Source organism: Ursus americanus, chromosome 5 (genome assembly GCF_024610735.1).
Source record: "Ursus americanus isolate L20-20 chromosome 5, mUrsAme1.1.p, whole genome shotgun sequence".
Taxonomy (NCBI): Eukaryota; Metazoa; Chordata; class Mammalia; order Carnivora; family Ursidae; genus Ursus; species Ursus americanus.
Window position 1 is genome coordinate 87712256 of NC_142131.1, and position 13042 is coordinate 87725297.

Below are 13042 nucleotides of genomic sequence, written 5' to 3' on the forward strand. Positions count from 1 at the left end.
GGACCCCGAGGAGAGGGGCTGAGGTCAGGGGGCAGCAGCAGCAGAGTAGGAGGGGAGCGAGTAGTGCGTGTGTACCGCTCCTTTGAGCTTGGGTGGGCAGCCTGAGGACCCTCTCAGCATTAGCGCTGGGGACAGCGACACAAGTCGGACCTCCCTGCTGGTGAGGCCACGTGGAGCATGGCAGGGGCCTGCTGAGGGCATGTCCTGGACCCTGCGGACACAGCCCTGCCCCAGTTCCAGGCCCACGGGACCGGAGCTTCAAGGATGGTGCTGTGTCCAGGGACACCGGAAGAACAGGCCCCTCGGGGCCCTCGGACCCCTGCCTGCCCAGGGCGCGCCCCTCTCCACACTTTCTCGGGCTGAGGGCGGGATACAGTTCCAGGACAAGGATCAGGGTCTTCCGGGTCTCAAACTGGTCCAGCAGCCCAGTGACCAGCGGGTGGCTCAGCGTGGCCAGGATGTCACGCTCGAGGTACGCCTGGGTGCGCGTCCTGCTCCGCAGGGGGATGAACTTGGCTGCGCAGGACATCTGGTTTCCCTTGTGCTGCACCCTCTTCACGAAGCCGAACACGCCCCTGGGAGGAGGAGAGCCATGCTGGGCGCGCACGCCAGGCTCCCAGGGGTCGGGGCTGGAGGAGTCCCCTAAGGAAGGAGGCATCTGGGGGCGGTGCTCCTGAGAAGCCTGGACTCCGGGGATGGGACTCGGGGATGGGACTCAAGGAAGCGGGGCTGAGGGGCGGGGCTCAGGGTAGTGACTCAGGGAGGCGGGGCTGAGGGGGAGGGACTCGGGGAGGCGGGGCTGAGACGAGGGGCTGAGGGGGAGGGACTCAGGGAGGCGGGGCTGAGGGGCGGGGACTCGGGGGAGAGAGTCAGGGAGGCGGGGGCTGGGGGCGGAGCTCCGGGGGCGTGGCAGTGGCTCCTGGGTCTGGGTTATGGGACCATACCTTCCAATTTCCTCCTTGACTTCGTAGAAAGAGTGCAGTTTCCTTCGATAGCTTTGCTTCTCCGAGTCCGGCTCACTGTCTCCTGCAGTCAAGGAGCGGAAAGCCGTCGGTGTGGGTACAGATGTCCATTTCCCACAAGTGTAGCATCCTTGTGCTGGAGCCCATGAGAGGCCGCAGACCCCACCCCTTGCTCGCAAGGAGCAAACACTCGGGTTCTGGGAGGGATCCCCCGACTCACCCCCGTGGACTACCAGCTCCGCTTTACACAGCACCTGGCCACCAGCGTTGCGGGCCAGGCATGTGTAGACGCCCGCGTCATCCTGGGCCACGTCCCTCAGCACCAGCGAGTAGGTGATCCCTTCCTGCTGCTGGCTGAGCCGGGCGCCATCCACCAGCTGGGCATCGTCCTGCGGGCATAGGCGGGTGCTCATCAGCCCCACCTGGGGACCCCTGCAAGGCAGTCTGTCCCACCCTCCAGTGAGTGCCTTGCTGTCGGGTGGGACTGCCACACGCTCCCCAGGCCCGGCCCCCCACACGGTGCCTGTCCCTACCCGGTACCAGGTCACCGTTGGCTGCGGGTTGCCCTCGATGACCGCCTGGAACTGGGCTGTGCTGCCCCTCTGTGCCTGCACATCTTCGATGGTGACCTGCATGGATGGGGGCCCTGGGGTGCAGGAGGGAGCCTGTGAGGGGGGGCCCAGGCTGTGCCGCCCACCCTGCCCACCACAGCCCCTCCAGCACGGAGTTGTCAAGCTGGGGCTTGCAGTCAGAGACCCCCTGGTGGACCAGCATTGACCCTGGGCTTGTCCTGACCCCCCAGGTGGGCAGCCAGGCCCTGAGATACTCCCCTGGGGCAACAGAGCCCACCTGCCTCCCCAAATGAGGACAACCCCCTCCTGACTCTGTCCAGGCCCCTGATGGCCAGGAAGTGCTTCCTTCCATCTAACCTCTGTCTGTCCTGCTTAGACCTTAGCTGTCCAAGGGCAGGGCATGAGAGCGTGCTAACCCCTGCTGGCGAAAGGGGCACTCAACATCCAATTCACTACTGTCAGCACCCCCAATGGGAAAGATCTCACCCCTCCCAGGGATGCCCCTCTTAGGGAATGCAGGGAAAGGGGCCGTGAGGCCCCCGGCCACAGCAAGCCTGGGACAGGCCAGCTGGCTTTGCAGGTCCCCCTGCACAAGTGTCCCCCCAGTCCAGGGCATGGGGACCACACGTGTAACCTACTTGTGGCAGCCGTGTCGCTGGCCTGGTACACGTATGTCCTATGGGTGGTCTCCGCGAACACTTGGCTGTGGACGTCCCATAGCTCCACTGCGCCTGCCCCCGGCCAAGCTGGGCCCTCCAGCCTGTGGTCGTGGTGCCAGATGAGCCGTCTGCCCTTCCCCTACACTTCTGGAGTGCAGGCACCCAACCTCTGCCTCCCTGCACTGCAGATGTTTTGGGAGGGGATGTGCAGAGACGGGACCCAGCCCTGGGTAATGAGAGGGCTCCACCAACACCTCTCACCCTGAGGGCGGCCTCTCCCCCCTGCCTGCCCCTGGGATGTCCCCTCACAAAATACCCCCACCCAGCATGTTAGGGAGATTACCGGATGGGCACAGTGCGTCCCGGGCCCTTGGTGTGAGCCCCTGAGTCCCGCTCCTGGCCCTCCTGGGGGAGAGGCTGTGGCACCTTCTGGGGCTCAACTGGTAGGAGACAAGGGGTGTAGTGAGAGACGGGATGGAGCTGGGACTGTCCTCCACAATGTGCCCCATGTCGTCCTCCAGGCCCAGAGGGTGGGAGCACAAGGCAGAGCAGGGACTCTAGGGGTGCAGGGCCCTATGGGTAAAAACAGACCAGGAACACCCACTCCTGAAACCCAGGGCTCCTGACCTCCCTGCAGAGCAAGACCCCAAGGCACCCTCCTGCCTTAGCTCCTTGCCTGGGCCACCAGCCCTGAGGCTCCCCTCCCCAGACACTCTGCAGGGCCCTGGACACCTAGGTGCAGCAGCTTCTGGGAGGAGGGGCCTCAAGGCAATATCCCTGGGGTCTCATCTGCCCAGAGTGGTGTGGAGGTCTACCCCTCCCTCTTCTCCTTCCTGTCCTTCTCCTCCCTCTCTTCTTCCTCCTCCCTCTTCCCTCTCCTACTTCTCCTTCCCTCTTCCCCCACCTCCTCCTCTCTCTCCTCCCCCTTCCTCCTCTCTCCTCCTCCTCCCTCCTCCCCCTCGTCACCTACCAAGGAGCACAGGGTACCCAGGCTGTCTGTCCAGGGCTGACCACTAAAGCTTCTGGCTCCCAGGACAGATGTACTGGGGAAGAACCTTCCAGCACCCACCCCCCTGCCTTGTTTCACAGATGAGGAGACTGAGGCTGAGTGCATGGAGCCGTTGGGATATCAGGGTCCCCAGGGCTCTGCCCATTCGCCCACATAGGATGGATACCTGGGGTGGCCAAGGTCGGGGCCAGCACAGGGGGGACTCTGAGAGCAGGTGGCACCTTGTGGTCAGCCTGAGGCCACTGGGCCTCACCGGATACATCTGCAGCCTCCATGCCTGGGAGTTGGGGCCCAGCTTCCTGGAGTTTGGGTGGCCCCTCAGGGCAAGGGCTGGGGCCAGCATGGTCCCCTGTGGAGGGTCCTGGAGCCTCAGGGCACACTGTAACTTCCTGGTCTGCTGGCTCCCAGGCAACTGGGGGAGGGACAGCAGCATCTGCAGGAGAGGCAGGTCAGTGTGTAGGGGTAAGAGGTGGCCTGGGCCCCAAGAGAAGGCTCAAGAAACCTTGTCCCAGTCCTCAGAGGCTGCCTTTCCCACCTGCCTTCCCCACCCACCCACTCCAGGCAGTGAACTCAAGGCCTTCAGGAGCATGTGGGCTCCTCTGGGGACAGGTGGGCCTGGATACCTGCCCTCCGTCCTGGTTTGCCCTCAGTCTCTGTTCGTCCCATCCCTTCATCCTGGGACTGCCTTCCCCCCACCCCATGGCCCACTCCAGACCCAGGGTACTAAGCCACCAGGCTGGGGTGGACCCAGCCCCACACTCTAGGGAAGCCTAGGGACAGCCTGATGCTGTCAGGGACCAGGGGCTCCTTCCTGCCCTCCCAGGCCAGCCTCTGCTCCCTGCCTGACACCTGCAGCCTGGCCCCACCCAGGCCACCGCACCCTCACTGGCTCCCACTCCAGCCTCCCATACAGCCCCCTGAGGGAACCCTCAGACTGCCCCATGTGTGGGCTCCCTTCCCCCAGCTCCCGGCACATTTTCCTCTTCCACCTGGAGGCCAATTTGTGTAGCCACACCACAGCCTCACACATGCCCAGGGATGCCCACCACTCCGTTCCCAGCAGGTCCCCCTGCCTGGAACTCTCCCCTGCCCCAGACCCTCTCTCTTGCTGATCTGTATCCTTGGGCTCTCCAGGACAATGAGAGACAACTGGGCGGGCTGCTGTTTGCACCCCATGGCACTGGGGAACCCATCCTGTCCTTACCCAGTCCAAGGATGTCGGCACACCCCTGACACATCACACACTCTGTGTCTATCTCGCCAACAGCCCCCATTGCACAGGGGGCAGGAAGGCCTGCTCAGCCCCCAGCAGGATAGGAATGACCACTATGGGCTGTCCTGATCCCAGTATATGCACCTGTGACCAGACACACAGGCCATGTGAGCAAGCTAGACCGGCAAGCTGTCACGCCTCCACCCAGGGACCCCAAGAATGGGCCAGAACCCACAGGCTGATGTCGGTTGCCGACCCAGGACCCTCCCCCATAAGACGCCGGAGCCATTAGACAGAGAAGCAAGAGAGCAGAGCAAAGTCAGTGCAGGGAACCAGTTTATTATCATTGGGGGTCGCCGATGGGCCGCTTCCCACACACAGACCGTGGTCCACCCTGCAGAGAGGCCCAGGAGTTCCTGCAGGGTTGGGCCCTGCACAGGCCTCCCAGAGGCTGAGAGAAATGTTCATAGGGAAGATGTGGCTGGGGAGCCCCCCACTGAGAGGAAGACTAGGACCCCAGCCTGGAGCAGACAGGGCCCACCTGGCAGCCTGGCCTCGTGAACAGGGCAGGACAGATGCAGAGTCCCTGATCTGCGTCTAGAGCCCCGAGCCCAGAGCTACAGTCTGTGAGTCCCTCCGGCCTTCTGTACTTTCTGAGATGCCAGGTCTGTGTGCAGTGTCTTCAGCTGGACCGGGCCCCGTCAGGTAGCAAGTGCCTGGGGTGAGAGGGGCGGGCAGGCTCCAGCCCTGAGTTCTTGGAGAGTTAGGGAGAGGGTCGGAGCACACGTGTATTCATAAAACCCTGGTTTCCTCCACGCAGCCACAGAGCCCCGCAGCCAGGTGCCTGCTGCTCACAGCCTCAGCCCTGGGAGGGACCAGGGGCCTTGTCCCCATCCGGGCGGATGTGCAGAGTGACGGTCTCGCCCACTGTCCCAAAGCTGACCGTCTGGGTGTTAACCTCCGTTTTGAAGCTGCTCTGGCCATTGTCTGCAGACCTCTGGACCTGGATGCAGAAGGACGGCTTCCAGGATGCAGCACCCCCAACCTGGGCCTCCTGCATACGGAAGGAGACTCCTGCGGGGCCGAGGACCTGGGGCCCCAAGGGAGATGTCTCCCGGCGACTGAAAAAGCTGGATGGGTTTCGAGGGCCCAGGGGATGCCCCACGTTTAGCAGGACAGGCTGCCCCACAGTGGGCTCACTGATCTCTCTCTGGAGCACAGAGACCTCACATGGTGGGTCATCAGCAGTGCTGGGCACAGAGCCATGGCAGCCGAAGGTCTCCCCCTCCCTGGGCACGTAATCCTCCAGGTCAGCCAGTGTCAGCACTCGGCCGTGGTGTGTGAGGATCTTGGGGTCACGGCCCCAAAGGCCATTGGTACCCAGGGGCTCCTCCGTCAGGAGGGCACCTCCTCCCTCCACCTCCTCCATGGGGGTTTCCTCTTCAGCAGCCTGGGGAGGGAATGGCTCATGGGTCTCCTCTGGCCCTGTGTCCGTGCAGAAGATGAGAGGGTCTCCAGTGATGACCATGGCTCTGCCCCGGGCCTGGGGCTCCTGAGCCAGTAGGTTGTTGTTGGAGTTGTTTGCATTGGGGTCTCCTATGGGAGTCCCACCAGGCAGTGTGAAGAGAAGCCCTGCTGAGCTGTCAGGTCCTTCTCTGGCAGGGGATGCACCCCTGGAGCCCATCTTCTTCACCCTGACTTCAATGGTCTCCTCGACCTCTACCCACTTGGGCTGGGGCCTCATGCCCCGAGACAGGGCTGGCATGTGGGACTCAGGCTCCGTCACATACAGCGTGGGTACAGTAGGCCTCCAGCCTGGCTCCACCTCAGGCCTGCGGGGCTGGCCAGCCCCCAGTGAGTACAGCAGCTCAGGAGCCAACTGGCCTGGCCTGGGCGGGCTTGCAGTGCGGCGGGAAGGTGAGCGGGAGGGGGACTTGTTGGGGGACCGGCGCCGGCCACGGGGGCTCTTCACCACGGTGGTGATGGTCTCCTCTCTGTAGGGAGAGGGCCAAGAGGAAATGTGCACAGAGACCTGTAGCCTTGCTCAGTGCCCGCGCCATCAGCACGTGCAGGGGCCCTGTGAGTGATCAGGTTAGTGTAGCAAGCAAATGGTGACACTGCATAAACAAGATTCCTACATGTGTGATTGAGCCCACTCTCTGGAACCCCTAGCCAGAGAACCAACAAAACAGCACAAAGCCCCATCTGGCCAACCTCAGGCTCTAGTATGCAGATCTCAAACAAGAGCTGAGGCAACAGGGGAGGCCCAGGCCACATCACAGGGCACCTCCAAACCCCAGACCAAGTCTGGTTCACAATGTCTCCATGTATGGCTCTCCTCCATTTATGGCCATTTTCTTCTGGAGATACCACTGCTCCTTGCAGAGCTAATGTACAGGGATGCAGGGACATAGCCATGTGGCCTTCCTTATCTATCCCATGAGTGCTTTGTGCTTTGTATCATGGGGGGTTACCCCAGTGAGCTCTCAGAAGGCAAGAGCCTCAATGGTCCTCAGCTGGAGATACACTGGCAGCTGATGCTAGGTCCGAGAGGGTTGTCAGAGCCCTGATCTGCTGCTTGTGCTCCTGATCTGTTTGTTTGGGGGTGTGAAGCCCAGCAAGAACACCTTGCTCTGGGCGTGGCTTGGCCATCACGGGCTGTGTGATGTCAGACAAGCACTTCCTCTTCCTGGGCCACTTCCACCTAAATGGGAGTGGGCAGGAAGGAGACGAGGAGGCAGAACACAAGGCCAGTTGCATGTGGGTGGACATCAGGCACTGGCCAGGGACTTTGCAGCAGCCTTGGGGGATGGATCTGACCTCCTTTTGCAAGTGTGGACCAGGAGGCTGAGAAGGCTGGGCACCTGCCCAGGGCCAAGATTTAGAAGTCCACCAGTCAGCCCCAGTACCCCTCTGCCACCCACTGCCCCTGACCTTGCCAGGTGCTGTGGGTAAAATGAGTATCAGGCAGTATCAGGGAGCAGGGATGGGCTGAGCAACACACAGACCCTGGGGAACTCACAACTCTCCTGGGCCCTGGGACCTGCATTTTCTCTTGGGCTCAGGCAATGCATGAGCATTGAGCTCAATGCTGTCACCACCTGCCTGCTATGGCTAAGGCAGGCTCGTGCTGTCTCTCTTCCTCTCATTCAACTTTTGTCCAACTCAGGGCTCCATCCATCCCTGGAGCAGGGATGAGCCCAGAGATGTGTGCTACCCCTTGGGGTGCACAGCAATTACAGGCCCTCTCTCCTCAGCCCTCAGCTGGTAAGAAGGAAATGCTACACCCCACTTAACTGATGGGGAAACTGAGGCTTGGAGGCATGGCCTATTCAAAAATCGCAGGACTGCTTTCCTGCCTAATGCCCAGGCTCAGGAGCACTAGGCTTGTCCCTGGGTCGGAGCTTGCCCAAACATCAGGGAACCTGGGCCAGGCCCATCTGCTGGCCTCATGCGTCTTCAGTTCGCCAAGGCAGGACAGTCAGTCACATGGGTAGTGGGGTCTTGTCTCCTAAATGCCTCCCTGTGTTGAGCTCATTACTGTCCCAATGAAGGGATGTGGGCATCCTGCACTGAGGCTCCCAGGATAGCAGGTGGGACTGACAGGTGACAGGGGTCTCTCTCCAAGCCCTGTTTCCTCCCCATGTCCATTGAGTCCCCACTCTGTGGTGTGCCCTTGGAGGAGATGCCTGGCACAATTCCTCCAGCTGAGCTCCTCCAGCATCACAGGGTGTGTGTTTCTACCTGCCGAAGCCTGGAATAGACTGGGCTTCAGGATGCCTTCAGGAGTCTCCTAGTCCAGCTGCCCCAGGTGTCAGTCCTCTCTGAAGTCATACTGATGGGGCAGCCTGGCCCTGTCTCTGTTTCTCCATTTTGTCATGTGTAAGATGTAAATAATAAAAATGCTCCCTTCATAGATGAAATGTATAGTTAATCTGTGTATAGCTGTGGCACAGTTGCATACCTCCATGGATGCTTACTTCTGCCCCATGTACTGTAGGCAGCAATGTACCTTGGAGAAGGTAGAAGGAAGTTGAGGAAGGGTTAACCCAGGATCTGACCAAATGTCTGGTGATAGGATTCTCCAAAACCTGGCCAACTACAGGCCCCTTTAGGAGGTCCTAGGCCCATGAGGAACCAACTGGAGCTTCCCAGTCATCTGGTCTTAAACCAGTCTTTCTTGCCTCCTGGCTTTCACAAGCTTTTACACAATCTCCACCTGCACACACCTCATACTGGATCATCCAGGTCAAAACCGACTTTGCTTCCTGTGGGCTTACTCAGCTCCAGACCTCTTGTGTTATTTAATTAGCAACACCCCCAGCCTTGAAGGCACCGAATAAAAAAGGGGATGGTGGGCGTGGCACCGGGGAAATGGGTTATCTGCTGGCTTTCAATCATGAACCATCCTGAGCAAACCTCTTCCCTGAACCCGAGTTTCCCCATCTCCCAAATGCTAGGGTTGGACCTGGAGATCTTTAAGGGTCCTAGAGCTGTGCTTCTCACCAGGATTACACTATTTTAATTAAATGCAAGTTAATGAGAATAAACAAAATCTAGAATTCAGTTCTTCAGTTGTGCTTGACACATTTTAAATACCCAGTAGCCGCATGTGGCTAGTAGCTGTTCTTGTAGTGGGCATCACAAAGATAGAATATTTCCACTGACAGAAAGCTCTGTTGGACAAAAATGCCCTAGATCCTAGGGTTTGAGGTGTAGAATACTCCCTTGAGCCCACTGTGGGAAGCAGCTCCAAATTAACTGATGTGATTTTGGGTCCAAGCCCTGGGTGAGCCACTGTGAGGTATGCAGAATAAGTCTACCCTGTGGAGGCACAGGAGCCATAGAGGCCCTGGAAGAGAGAGCTGTGAAGTGTGAAGGTAGCCAAGGCCTCAGGGGAAGGTGGGTCCCCTCAGGGGCATCTGCAAAGTGCTGGCAGTCTGCATTGTGAGCAAAGGCTATGTGGGCAAGCAGTTAGACAAGGAGGTGACCAGACCACACGGACAAGGTCCAAGTGGGTTAGTGGGCATGCAGGGGGCACGGCAGTCAGAAGGAAGGTTAGGAACACGCCTGCACTTACATGATGACGGTTTTCTTGGGGACTTTAGTCTCTTGCTCAGTGACTACAAAGAAAACAGTCGGAATAGCGAGGGTTACAGATCAGCCAGCGCTCAGGTGCTGAGCCATTTGAGTGGCATGGCAGTGTAGTAACCTGCTCGGCTTTGGAGCACTGTATCCAAGTCCTGCCTGATCTGCCTGTCTCAGGTTGGAGCCTCAGTTCTGTCATCTTTAACATGGAGATGACAGTACCTGCTCTGAGTGGCTGGGGGATGAGCGAGTGTGACATCACTGTGTTCCACATGAGGAAATGAGGGTCTTGCAAGGACTGCAGCAAGAGTAGGGGCCCTGTCTGGGCTGCCCATGCAGAAATCCCAGCTCCTTCTTCAGCCCATGTGCCCAAGGAGCCCTGTGAATTTGTCAAACCTGAGGTCCCACTTCTCAGACAGAAACTGAAGGCTAGAAGTGGGGGAAGGAAAGGGCCATGGGAGCCAAACTGGGATTGGGATGGCTGGTGCTATTTTATAAAAAATACTAAAGACCAAAGGAATCTCTCCAGGGGAAAGGAACACTGGAGTCCTAGAGATGGCACATCTGAGCTCTGCACCATGAGGCCATGGAAATCCGATCAGGAAAAACCAGAGATGCCTGGACAGGGTCCTGAGCTCCGAGTGAGCAGGGAAACCTAGGTCTCTCCATAGAAGCTCCCCATAAACTCAACTGCCTTGATTGTCCCAGCTTTCCATCTCCCTGGAGTCAGCAGATGGAGGACCTGAGTCCCAGAGACAGGACAGGACTCATCCGGGACCATGCAGCACCTATTCTCACCCATCCTGTGGCCTCTTCCTCGGCAGCTTCTGGGCAGGGCTAGGCTTGCCACAGAGATGCCCTTCCCAGCCACACCCTGCTGGACAGCAGGCAGTCCAGCAGATACCAGTACCCTCAGATCTCAACAGTCCCTCTTGCCATCCTGGGGACAAAGCTGAGTGGGATGCTCAGAAAAGTCAAATGGCATGACCGGGCACATGGTGCTCTGGCTTCCGGTGTGTGGGATTTTAGGTTTTGCTGCAGTGCCACATAGAGAAAGGATTTCCCTTAGATGACCAAGAGTATTTTAAACTGTCTCTGATTGGGTGCATGTGAATTAAAGGTACCAGCTGTGTTTGTATGGCCCTTGGGAACCTCATTTACTTGTGAATGTGTGCGTATGTACGCATATGTGTGCACACAAGTATGTATATATGTACCTGTGTGTGTTTGTGCCAGCTACCTCCTGGAGAGGGATGCCCCCTGGGAGAGAGATGGGATCCAGCCAAAATGCCTTGTGTGTTTGGATTAAGTTGGGCCCAGAGCGAGCCAGCCTCTTTGCCACCTGCAGGCTGGACTCTGTGTGCAGAGTAGTGGGAAAACCCAGAGCTCCTTCCCTCACCCTCCCCTGATTGGAGTCCCATCCTGCTGCTCTGGAGTGGTAGTCAGGGAACGTCTTGGCTGCTACCTTCCTGGTGCCTTGTTCCTGACCTGACCTGCCACCTGACAGGCTCTAAGCCCCGGTGAATACTGGCAGCTATCAGAGGGGTGCAGCTGTGCGAAGCGGGGCTCCCAGGCCAGTGCAGTTCCAAAAGCGAGGGGGCAGTGCCCACCCCACAAGGCAGGCTGGGGCTCTTCTGGTTGCGGAGCCACCAGGTTAAAGATGAAGCGGCAGGATAGGGTTAGGAAGCAGGAGGCGGCGGGCTCCAACTCCTGGGTCTGTGACGACTGGCCTTCTTGGTTGTGAGGTGCAATGTTTCTGGTATCAGAGGGCTGACCCTCTTGCAGACTTCACAGCCATGAGACGTTGACAGAAAGTGAACCATCATGACAATGAAGTGAATGTCTCTGTAGGACACGCGTGTCGCCAGCCTGAGAGGGAGTGCTGAAATCCTTGCTCAGCACCTCCCCAACATAAGACGCCATATGGCAGGAAGTGCAGGTGCCTGCAGACACCACAGGGCCCTCTGGGGGGCAGGAACATGGACCCCTGCCCACTGTGTGATGGCTGTGGAAGGCATCAAGGCTGTGAGGTCAAGCTCCAGATGCCAGGTAGGCTGACTCTGGGAGGGTCCAGACAGATAGAGGCCCCTGGACATTGGGCCCCAGGACGGACTGGATCCATTAGCCCAAGGCATCACAGAAGCCAACACTCAGGACTTGGGAGGACATGTATTCCAGCCCCTCCTACTGTGAGAACTGAAGCTCCACCAGGTGTTGGTCCAGGCTCTGCCTGCATGCCTCTAGGGACAGGAGGCTCACCACCTGACAAGGTAGCCCCTTCTAGGTGGGGCAACCCAAACTGGAAGAAGCTGTCCCTGGGGCTGCAGCCTGCCCTGTGAGCACCACAGGGCTGCTCTCTGACTGAGCAGGCCCAGGACAGATGTCAGCTGCCCCCCTTTCCGTCCTGGCCATTCATAGGCTGGGCACAGCTGGGACCCTGGACTCAGGTGTGAGTGGAGGCATAAGGTATCCTGCTGCCCACCCTTCACCTCCCACCCAGGAGCACATCTCCCCTCAGTGAGACCCACCCCAGGACCCCAGATGCCACCCCAAGCCAGGGTAGGGAGAAAGAGCCATGGCATTCTATTTTTTCCATGAACAGCCCAACCCAGTGTGGAGGTAGCAGGCCCCTGACACCACTCCCTCTCCTGGTAGCCAAGCTGGGACCCAGCAGCTGGTCCTCTGCACTCAGCACGCTTCCCACAGAATCATCCTCCCCAACGTTCCTGCTATCTATTACGACGCCTTGCTGGCCACTGCCCAGCAGCCTGCCAGGACCAGGCCTGGCCTTTCTACATACTCATTACTGCCACAGGGATGGTAAACAAGACACAGCCCCCCCCCCCCCCCGCCAGGGCTGTCCTCCAGCCTTGCTGAACCTCTGGGCTCAAGGTTCACCTCATGCTGCCCCAGTAGGGGGCTAGGAACCAGCCCTTGCCCCATGGCCTCTGCATCTTCATCTCTCCCAGCTAGACCCCTCCTTGGCCCTCACTGCCCCTCGTCCAGGAAGCACACCCTGATTGGAAAGGCTGATGGTTTCCCCCCAACCTGGCCCCACAGTACCACTTACCTTCCACCGCTGCAAGTTGCTCCCTGTGAAGCTGTTCCCGGGCCCGCACAGCAGGGCTCTGCATGCACAGCTCTGCCCCGCCCCTCGCAGAGCCCAGCCTGTTCACCAACTGCAGGACGGATGGCAGGAGCCCACTTAGAGCCAGTGGCTCCCTTAGGACCGTCAAGGCCATCTCTAACATGGGGGGCCCTCCCTGGCTGTGTCCCAGAGCCTGCCACAGAAGAAAGTTTCCCCAACAGACCCAGCACTGTGCAGGGGTTTCCTAGGTGGTAGGGACACTTTATCTATTCAGTGTGGTAGCCATGTGGGCCCGGAGCACTGGAAACAGAACCAAATCTTTACCCACAGTTAAGTAACTGATTTCAACTCAAATTCCACGTGTTGGTAGTAGTAACCGAATCACACGGTGTGGGTCCACAGCTAACTCTGGTCTGTGGGCCTCCCCAGGAGCTGCCATGGGGCAGGCCCC

General features: G+C 59.2%; 1 protein-coding gene across 21 annotated transcripts in view; it reads right to left on the bottom strand.

The window, feature by feature from the left end:
* Positions 1-13042, bottom strand: part of OBSCN (obscurin, cytoskeletal calmodulin and titin-interacting RhoGEF) — a 142732-nt gene that overhangs the window by 9757 nt on the left and 119933 nt on the right. For 19 of the 21 annotated variants that reach the window (XM_087862428.1, XM_087862446.1, XM_087862441.1 and 16 more), the window contains 8 exons: positions 12574-12682; positions 3369-3635; positions 2537-2633; positions 2173-2294; positions 1496-1608; positions 1183-1351; positions 945-1026; positions 375-575 (listed from right to left, as the gene is read on the bottom strand). In XM_087862428.1, the coding sequence (XP_087718554.1) occupies positions 375-575; positions 945-1026; positions 1183-1351; positions 1496-1608; positions 2173-2294; positions 2537-2633; positions 3369-3635; positions 12574-12682 (1160 nt within the window). Of the gene's footprint in view, positions 1-374; positions 576-944; positions 1027-1182; positions 1352-1495; positions 1609-2172; positions 2295-2536; positions 2634-3368; positions 3636-4733; positions 6410-9495; positions 9539-12573; positions 12683-13042 lie in introns of those variants that run through there. The other 2 variants (XM_087862444.1, XM_087862445.1) reach the window with 2 other exon arrangements.